This window comes from Cyprinodon tularosa, unplaced genomic scaffold (genome assembly GCF_016077235.1).
Source record: "Cyprinodon tularosa strain WSP-4 unplaced genomic scaffold, ASM1607723v1 ctg371, whole genome shotgun sequence".
In the NCBI taxonomy this organism is placed as follows: Eukaryota; Metazoa; Chordata; class Actinopteri; order Cyprinodontiformes; family Cyprinodontidae; genus Cyprinodon; species Cyprinodon tularosa.
In genome coordinates this window covers 66,952-77,467 of record NW_024039087.1, presented here as the reverse complement: position 1 = coordinate 77,467, position 10,516 = coordinate 66,952, and the positions used below count along the sequence as shown (strand labels likewise).

The 10,516-nt window shown below is 38.9% G+C and overlaps 1 protein-coding gene across 2 annotated transcripts; it reads right to left on the bottom strand.

Annotated features, from left to right (window-relative positions):
- Nucleotides 1-1,044: 1,044 nt before the first annotated feature.
- Nucleotides 1,045-10,516, bottom strand: tcirg1b (T cell immune regulator 1, ATPase H+ transporting V0 subunit a3b). 2 transcript variants are annotated; one of them, XM_038296527.1, is made up of 21 exons: nt 10,328-10,516; nt 9,331-9,449; nt 9,012-9,090; nt 8,099-8,247; nt 7,908-8,003; nt 7,757-7,818; nt 7,415-7,541; nt 7,240-7,322; nt 7,060-7,153; nt 6,689-6,901; nt 6,445-6,595; nt 6,228-6,367; nt 4,487-4,644; nt 4,287-4,377; nt 4,080-4,198; nt 3,725-3,938; nt 2,587-2,700; nt 2,406-2,498; nt 2,202-2,325; nt 1,925-2,096; nt 1,045-1,765 (listed from the first exon to the last, which is right to left on the bottom strand). In XM_038296527.1, the coding sequence occupies exons 2-21, from the start codon at nt 9,445-9,447 to the stop codon at nt 1,672-1,674; spliced, it is 2,490 nt and encodes an 829-aa protein (XP_038152455.1). In that variant the 5' UTR covers nt 9,448-9,449; nt 10,328-10,516; the 3' UTR covers nt 1,045-1,671. The 2 variants fall into 2 exon arrangements, with proteins under 2 accessions (XP_038152455.1, XP_038152456.1); XM_038296528.1 differs by having other exon boundaries at nt 2,202-2,322.

Sequence of the window (10,516 nt, the reverse complement as noted above, 5' to 3'; positions counted from 1 at the left end):
GATACTGTGGGAAGAGCACAAATAAAATATTTGTTGTTTTAAATAATAATGCTAAATATAAACATAAAAATAGGACAGCATTCTAGTTCATGGCTTTCCACTGTTTTAGCTTCTGAAAGATAGTAATAGGAATAGGTGTTCTTCAGATGAATCTCACTTCTTTTACCTAGATTTAAATATATACATCAAGGATTAAAGCAAAAAAAAGAAAATCCTGAGCCTGAATTTTTTCGACACAGGTGAGATATATATATATATATCAGGGATAAAAGTAATCAAAAGTCTAATTTAGTCTTCAATCATTCATACAATGTCTGATCCCATGCCCCCACATGCATATATATATATATATATATATATATATATATATATATATATATATAGATATCTCTATATATAGATAAATATATATAAAACCCTGTCCCACATAATGATGCTGCCACCACGTAGTGGCTTTTCTTCATCATTCATGGGGAGATTTACAAAGCTCGTTTTACTCTAGGAGAATCTGTTTGACGTTTACCTTCCAGGCAATGACTACAAGTGAGTTCGATTAAAGAGTGTTTGTTGATGGCCTAGTCAAAGCTCACACCCAAATCCAAATGAAAACATGTCAGGACATGAAAATAGCCGTTTACAGGAAACGTCTCAAAATTCAACCTGACTTAATGTGAGCTATTGTGCTGTAGGCATGGCCAAAAAGTTTCAGCTGCCAGATGTGCAGTGTTGGTAGTAACCTATGCCCAAAAGATCTGCAGTTTTGAGCACAAAAAAATAAATAAATAAATGATGAGAAAAAGGTTATAATTTTTAAGGGGTGTTGGGTGAAGTTGGTTAGAATTCCACCCCCACCACTTTCTTTGACAAATACAGAGCTTAAATTTCAACACCAATTTATTTAGAGTTTATTGTTAAAAGTTTTTTATTAAAGTCTTCAATAATTACTATGCAAACCTGTCATTATGATAGAGTAAACATTCCTCATAAAGAGTTTGGATTAGCAACAAGTCCACATGTATAAAAACCAAGCTTCACATAGTAGTTATCAGGAACAACACTTTATTTAATTTCCAATTTGATTAAATGCAATCAGTTAAATTGAAAAAAAAAAACAAAAACAAAAAAACATGCCAACAGAAAGGCTTGAAGTGGCATAAGAACAGCAGCAAAGATTTAAACATACCGGCTTCAGTAAGGCACTAGAAAAACCTGTTGGGACACGATCATGAAGGAAAGTCTTTGGCTTTTAAATATCATTCAGACTAAATTACCAAACAAGACCAAGTCAACCCTGTCGAATTCCCCTTTACTGCAAAAAGATTCATCAGCACAAGGTCTTTCCCTTTTCAGAATTCATGTTTTCAAATAATCACACAGAAAAAAGTTACATAACATTTTGAACTTGCATATAAAAAAAACCCCCAAAAAACTACTATGTTGTATTACAGTTTAAAAATACCAAAAAGGGAATAGAGGTGTAGTTTTCATATAATGGGTTCATAATTAAGCAAGTGGTTGTACCTTTCTGTTGATATAAAAATAACAGTCTTCATTTTTCATCCTGATTATTGTGTAAGTTAATTAAACCTTTCATGGCATACAGGTGGTAGAATACCATTAAGATACAGAAATGCTTTAGTTAATTTAACATTTTTGTAATTATCTGGCTCATCATATTGCAGGTGCAGCGTTGATCAGTGAGGCGAAAGAGAACGGGCTGAGTTTGTAGCCTGTTCCGCTGTAGAACTTATTCTGAAACTCCACCCTAGAAGAAAGACAAAGCGAGGATTAATGAGACAGAAGCTGCAACCCATGGCTCTGATTAGACCGTCCGCCACTGTGACACATATTCACAAGGCAATGTGGAAACACAGCTGACTCATTAAAGAGATACAGTGCTTGCATGCAATCTTCACAATCTTACCAGTGCAGACGGAGCGCATGTAGAAAAGCTGAGAGCCCCTCCATGACCAGGAGGATGGAGACGGTCAACACAGCGAAGAAGGCAAAAATCACACTGAGCACAACGGATCCGACATAGTCTTTCCAAGTCAGGGCAATACGCATGACCATGACCCACAGCACCTCTGACAGCTCTGTGGAGAAACAACTGAGTCAGAGTCACAGAGTAAAGGACAAAAAATGGCCAGATTTGTTCTAAAGAGGAAAAGCTGTTGTGCACATCATGTGTCTGTACTAACGTGCGTGAGCCAAACTGAGGGCCCAAAGCCGCAGGTAGGAGGCTGTGTTGGAGATGCAGCCCAAGCAGTACTCAATAGTGTGGATGGCCTGATGCATGAACACATCTGCTGCATCAAACTCCTGCTGGGGATGTAGATCAGATTGTTAAATGAGAAGCACGGGTGCAGCAAAGAAAATTAAGTCTGCTTTATGAATTCAATTACAGTTATCTCCTCTGCAGCCGCTCCTGCCTCCACCTCCCCCTGGCCCGTGTTGACTGAGCCTTCGTCGGCCACCAACGGCCGTCTGTCCTCATCCTGTCATGGAGAGAAAAATCTGATTTAACAAACCAATGACCTTTAACAATCTTAAAAAGAGATTAAGCGCACTAAATCAAAGACTTACTAAGTGTTGCCGCCGTCTTGATTTATGGGAGACATATTCACACACAGGTTTCCCCAACAGGAGGACAGGGACTGAACACAGAGCCAGAACAACCAGGACCTTCTGCACTATAAGCTGTAAATTAGGAACAAAAATACATTCAACAACAAATAGTCTAGTTGTAATAGTGCATAAAAAATATATCTTCCGGGGGGAACCCATACAGGTCAATAAAGTGAGCAACAGTTGCTCCACTGTTTGCAATTATTAGGTTCATGTGCTCCTTATAAAAGTGGAATCTGGAGTCTGACAGTAATCTGCTTAACAATATCACATTTACAGAACCGGCTTACTTCCAGCAGCAGGCAAAACAAGTAAAGTACAGAATATTTACAATCTACTTCTAAATAATACTACAATTTAAAAAAAAAATCAATTTTATTATGTTACAGCTGGTTACTTTTGACTCTTTTAGATTTTTATGTATTAGTTAAAACAAGGTAGGGTACAATTAGGAGGTGAATTGCAAAACGATTCACAAATCTCAATAAAAAAATGTTGATATGTGACAATAATGCACCCCAAAGGCTATAAACGTCCTTCCGAGTGCACCATACCATCATTACGACATGGTGGTGGTAGTGTCATGCTCTGGGGTTGCTGCTTACAGTGGATGGAGTCTGTAACCTGTTGGATGCTGCAAAATACTTAAAACTGAAGTAAAGGTAACAACACAAAAGAACGTATATATGACCCTAAACATAAAGCCAGGCCTAATGCTATGGTTTAAAGTGTATTCACGTTAGACTGGCCTAGTCAAAGGCCAGACTTAATCCAGACCAGTCTGATAGAGGTTGAGCCATTTTGCAAGGATGAAAGAGCAAATGTTTCACTCTGTAAATCTGTAACTTGGAGCTGGAAATCAATGAAAGGGCAGTTCTACTAGTTGTTGACACTAAGGGGGGGAAACAACTGAACACCACAAGTTGAAAACTATCTAAATGTGAGAATGCTCAAGGAGTTTAAAACTAAAATTAGTATTTCCCCCTGTGAACCAGAAAAATTGATACATCCAATGTCTTTCTGTGCTAAATAAGAAAGAAATTCATGTAGAACAAGCTGCATCACATGTTTGTCTGCTGACACACTGAGCACACACCTGCCCCGTGAACAGCTGGGGGTTCTCTGGGTTGTCTGTGAACAGGAACATGTCTATAAAGTGGATCAGTATGCTTGGGGCGATTCTGGAGTCAGCTGGAGTGTAAACGATCCATTTAAAGACCACCATGAAGACGAGGTACCCGAAGAGGCACAGCATGAAGAACAGCTCGGGGATCAGCACAAAGAATATACTGCTGATCTTCCCAAAGTGCCTGAAAGAAGCAGAGAGAAGAAAGCAAAAATTATTCTGCAGAAAATTAAACTGGGACATAAAGAGATGAGAAGACGACTTAACGGACGCAACAGTGGAGATGAGTTTGGAAGAAATGAATAAATAAGACATGATCACTAACCAGTAGTTAAAGAACGATAAGCAGACCCCAAACGTCATGTGAATGATGCCGACAATGACCGACATCTTCATCTTGTATGAATTAAGGAAGGTTAGTTTGTTGTTCGCCAGACCCCAGATCTGTCAATAATGACAAATAAGGCAAAATAAGATGAAGTTCAAATAATAAAGAGATAAAAAAATGAATAAAGAAATCTGAAGACTGTACCGGATCAATCCCGAAGGGATAGGGACTGGTGAAAACCCCGGACACATTAGGATCCAAAGACAAGTACTGGTTTTCCTTCAGCACCAATGAGCTGAAACAGGAAGGTAAGAAATAAGGTGCGGAAACCACAGTTGCTGCAACATTGATAAGAATATAAGAATGACTCAAACTTTTTGAGCAAAATAATGACTTATCCTCACTTCCAGATGTTCTTTTCAAACATCGGCCCCACGTGCCAACCAGAGCTAAAGGTTGTGATGCCTCGGCTAAAACACTCGTTGTAAATGGCTCCGGTGTAGATAGAGAAGAGGCCCATCAGCAGGATCAAATAGCGTCCTCCGAACATCATCCTCCAGATCTGAACACAGAAACTTTTCATTCACAGGCAGAACCTCGGTTTGCACCACTCCATGATTAAAATCCCTCAAAAACAATTACAGCTACTTTCAGGAAGGCCATGCCAACATTTTATAAACATTAGGACGTATGGATAAAACTTAGAAAGGACCAGCTATGACTGCAGGGAAGGGTTGTCACGCTGCTAAAATTTCAAACTTGATATTAATACCCAGAAAATATTCAATATCTTTATTTTAAATAATTCCAGTTTTAGGTCTAGAATTCAATTTCAAATCTAAAATTCAGATTTCTTTTGTCTCACACATCTGGGTCCTTGTGAAAGAGTAATCGAACACAGATTTACTTCATGTCAATAACTAGCAGCAAAACTCTCATTAAAAGTTTAACATGCATGAGAAGTGCTGGGTAAAACAAAATTTATCACGAATAGTAAATGTCTATATTAGAAGCTGTGCTAATATAAATCAACTTCTGCTACTTTAACATGACACTGCCACTTGCTGCACGTTATCCTAATTTAGTGTCATAAGTTACCAGCATCAAGAAGCATAGCTGGTACATGTAGCTTATTATTGGCACAGAAAAGCCAATTAACATGTGTAAACATTTCTAGATATATGTATAAAACTTAGTTTTCACTAGCATAATTTTTTTTTTAACCTTCTAAAATTCAGTTTCTGCAACAAAAATGTAATTTAGAAAAGATATTACAGTTAGGTCTAGGAGTGTGATTTCGATCATGAACAATCTTACAAACGGAACAAGAGAGAGGAGTCCTTTTAATAAATGTAATAACGACCTGCCATAGGACACTTCATATAAAATTATGCATTAACTGGAGCAACAACCTTCTCCTTCGCCATTGTCCACTCCTTTGTAGCTGTAGTGCTGTTTCTCTGTCTTTTAAACACATTCTCCCTTTTTTTTTTTTTTTTGCATTTCTACATTAAAATTTCTAGACCCAGTGGGGTGAAATAGGGACTTCCTGTTGCCGGTGGTCATAGTTAATGGTCGAATCGGTGGTCCACTGATAATGGCTTTTCATACTTGTTGCCGACTTTAGGTCAGATCTATTTAGAGTTGCGGATTTGAATCTAACTTTTTGTTAAATCTGCTTTGTGAAACGGACCTTTGGTCTTTTCCAAGGATCCCAATGATTAGCTCACAAAAAGAAATAATTAAATCTGTATTTTAGAATAGAAATTGAACTAAGGAACTCAAAGAGAAATGTGTCGAACTAAATATTCGTTTTACATTAATAAATACAGTTTTAATTTACTTTCAAACCACAACATTTAATTTAGAATTTTACACATACATAAATACAATCGAATTCCGTTTCTGGCAGCTTAGGTTTCTGCTCATATTAATATCCTGCCCAAAGTTAGTTTTCAGTCATTTTTTGTCCTCCAACTTTGTCTCGAAAGATCAATTGAAACATAAAATAAAAAATAATAATAAATAGATCAGTGATGTAGATTTTAGCCTATTTTTAAAAGATTATGTTAAGTTATGCTTTGATTTAAGTCAAATTAAATCAAAGACTAGTGAAAGCTAATCTAAAGGAATAACTTACTCTACCTCATTGTTATTGTTTTTTAGTTTGGGGTCTTTTTCTTCAAGCACCATCCAGAGGGCAGCCAAAGACATGAGCAGACCGTGACCCACGTCCCCAAACATCACCGCAAACAGGAAGGGGAAAGTAATTATGGTGTAAACAGCTGCAGAAAAACAAAAGGAGATGGTTTAGGTATTTATTCCCTGAATAATGTGAAGGATACATATCAACGCGACAAACCTGGGTTGACCTCACGGTAGCTGGCCACACCATAGGCGTCCACAATGTTCTGGAAACCAGCTGTGAAGGAGTTGAGGGGGAACAGGGTGGGAGGAGGGGTGGAGGAGGGCAGGCGGTTGTAGAAGGAGTCCACCCCACTGCCGCTCTTCCTCTAAAGACATAAAAAGAGCTTGATCAATGAAATTACTTCCTAATATTAATGAACAACATTGCAGTTCTCTGATTTAATGCTGCGTCGTCTCACCCCTCCCTCTCTGAGGGCGCTCTGCAGCTCCGGCAGCTTGGCAGTGGGACACCAGGCCTCTGCGATCAAGCACTTATCTGTCACGGACGGGCTGCAGAGGTTCAGCACCGACTGGATCGCCTTGCACTTCTGGACCCTGACCTTCCACTGCGGCAGGACGGCCACTGCTCGCTGCAGCAGCTGCTGCAGAAAAGCTTCGGTCTGAGACAACACCTGGAATACACCATGAGGAAGTGAAAGGGGAGGCTTTAATAATGATTGAAAAAAAGAGCCCATGAGTAACCATCCTAAACACTTTCGGAGTTTCCAGAAAGAGGAAATGCTGCCATATTGAAAGAAAGGAAAAAAAGAAAAGAAAAAAGTGTGCTTACCGATTTGATGTCTTCAATTCGGCCTTGAAGCCCCTGCAGAATCTCCTCCCTCTCAGCTGGGCTCTCGGAGTATGCAAATGTCTGCGTATGGAAGCTGTTGAAAGAAAAATCTACCTCATGAAGAAATAATTCAGATTACAGACCAAAATCAAAAACAAAGTGATGTACAAGTTTCCCCACCAGTCACATATCTTCTTCACTTTCTGTCCAATCTGATCCCCCCAAAAGGAGATAAGAAAGACGGTCCACTGAACCATTTCCCCCTGAAAACCAAGAAGCAGAAAACAGATGAAGTGGCAAAATAGAAACATTTGATTAAAAAATAAAGTAAAATCTGAGATCTCTGAGTTCCTACAGTGTCTGGATGCTCAAGTCGGTCAGCCATTTCTCTAAAATCCACGATAATGTAACCGCGACATGCCCGCCACAGCAAGCGTTCGAACGATGGGACCTTCCAGGGATGGACCACCCCTGCAACAAAACTAAGGATGAGGGAGAGATCAATTAATTAATGGGGATTGAAAAACAAACAAGATCTTTGTGCAAAGGGTTTTCTGGGCTCATATTAAAATGCATTTCTTAAAGTCTCGTCAGGAGGAAATGCACCATATTTATTTGATTCTTGCATTCTCAATGTCTTTCTGATTGATCCGTGAATCTCTTAAAAGAAGAAGAGGAAGCAAAGAGAGACACCTACCTGAGGCGGATATCTTGGCGATGATCAAACAGGCCGTGGCCTTCCAGCACAGGTGGGGGTGCCTGTCAAAAAAGCAGGTGGTAATTGGAAAGAATTAAAGTTTCCTTTTGCTCAGTTACTTTAAAGAACCTCCTAAGGGTCACATACTTACCTGAGTGGCTGTAAGTGAGTGTGTTTGGGTCAGGACTCCTTTGTACTGACAGAGCTGAGTGAGCTGAGTCCGGAGGCTGTCTCTGTTTCTGGACACCTGGGGGCACACAGACGGGGAACCCGAAAACTTGAGCACAAAACTACGCTGCTCTAGAGACACAACAGCAGCATCATGGCCATCACTGTTCTCACCTCTCTGAGCTCTCTGGCCAGCCTCTCACTCTCCTCTTCTATGGTGATGAGTTCACGTGGCTGAGGGGCCGAAGGCACAGGGGACGGAGGGCGGAGGGGACCCTTCAGGGGGGGGTCTATGGAGCGAATGATCTCCTGCTCCAAAAAGGCTGAGGTGCAATACCAGAAAGTAGGATAAAAAAAATAAAAACAAAAAAATTCAGATATTGATGAAAAATTATGAAACAAAAAAACTCTACCAGCATTTTCATTAAAGAGCACTAAAAAAAAAAAAAAAAAAACACTGCTCCAATTTTGCCCAAAGGCCTTTTTGTGTTTTTCTGTCTTGGTTTGGTTTCATCATCCTGCAGAAGGACTCCAGAAAACCCCAAAGTTGTTTTATTTAAAAATAATCAAGCCCAAACTAACGAACAGGTTTCCAGTTTTAAAGTCCCAGCAGATTAACCATCCTGTTCATTGCGTGCGATTGAAAGATAAACTTAGCTCCTCATGCATTCCTGTAACAGTTAAAGTTGTTTCAGACGTATTGATTATTGATCCCACTTCGTTTATGCAGCTAAGTTTAAGCCAGAAAGCTACTTTCTCTGTGTTTCTCTTATTTGTGCTTATTTGACAGGCAGGTTTTTGTGTATTTCCCATTTTATAAAGTAGTGATATATTTCTAACACAGAGAAACAGTAAGTCGTATATTAAGAATAAAACTAAAATGCACTTATAAGCTTAAAAAGGTTAAAAATACACTTTGAAGTCAAAAATAATCAAGTTTTCCCCCCCAATTAAATTAAGATCTTCAAGTTAAAGGTTCTGGTTTTCTGTGCGATTATGTTCCTGCTGTGACAGATGGACTTCTGACACATCTATAACTGTAATTGTGGAGGGCGCCGCGGACAAGAAGGAATGAGTAAATTCTTACAAAAAGTCTTCTCAAGCTCCTCGCATCGCCTGACCTCTCCGACAAACTTCCTCTGGAACGCATTCGTGTTAGGATTCAACTAGAAAGACAGAAAAGAGGAAGACGGGTTATTCATGTTCACCTTATTATAGAAGCAGGAAGGAAAATATTGGTGTCCAACAAACCCTTTATCTTGGAAAAACATAGCTTTATAATAATCTGAAAGGAATTTGATAACATCTGTAGAAAAGTTCTTTATCTAACAATCAGATCAAGAGAAGTTTTCAACTCACAACCTCTACCTGTTTGAAGCAAAAGGTGAAACGATTATTTGACTTACGTCTCTAAACTCCACTAATCCCAGCTCTCCCAGTTCGCTCACACAGTTATAGGCCGAGCCAGACTGGAGGAAGAGCTGCACCAGGCACACCTCCTCGCTTCGGAACAGGGAGCCCATAACTGCAGACACAAAGAAAAATACTTCCACCTTTAAATCTGAAAAAACAAGGTTAAATATTATCGCATGGCCAACAAACATCAATACTGTTTATAGCAAAGAAACAAAGGCATGATTTAGTTTTAAAAAGTCCAAAAAAGAGGATCTAGATTAACTGACAACTGTTCAAAAACGGGAAGCAGTCCGATCATCAGGTGAAATTTGCATTCCTGCAAACATATTCCTCTGGTAGCACTATAATGGAAGGAATAATACAATATATGTGTACATTTCTCTTTTGGTGCCACTTTAATTGACCTAACAAAGAAAAAGTCACATTTTAACTCATTAAACATAAATTAAACTTTCATATTAATGATTTGAGATGTTTGGGAAGTTTTTTTTTTTTTTTTTTTTTTTTTTACCAAAAGATAAAAAAATAGGTCTCTTTAAAGGAATTCAATTAGTTTCTGTATTCCCCCTTTTTTGTTTCCCATTTTGTAGGCTGCTTTGTTCTGCTGGGTTAATAGAAATCATCTGATAGAAACTGATTTAATAGACTGAACTGTGTGCTACCAAATAAAATTAATCAGTGTGGATGAGAGAAACACAGAGAAAAAGAGAAACTTTTTTTGAAAATAAACTATTTTCCCAGCGATAGTTTTGTTTGTTCATATTTTATTCCAGCTAACTGCTGAGTTTCGTTTTCAGAACACACAAAGGAAAACACAATAAAAGAGAGAAAATTATAAGCTTAAAATATATTTCAACGTACAGCGTGAAACAGAAATAGAAATACACAGTATAAAGGTTTTAAATGTGACCATAAAGGCAGTTAAGGTGGGAAAAGTGGCTCACAGTTAGCAGTAAACAAAGCGAAATGAGGGCTGTCTCTCCTCACCTGTCTGCTGATTGGACCCCTCTAGGACCACCGAGGACCCTGAAAGCTGCTCTGGACGGAACCGACGACCAACCGAGACAAAGTGGAGACGTGATTCAAGATTGTGGGGTTAGTTATCCTGTCTCTGTTCCCATTTCCCGTTCATGAGAGTCACGTTACTGGCAGTCTCACGTGACAGTGGAGGTAACC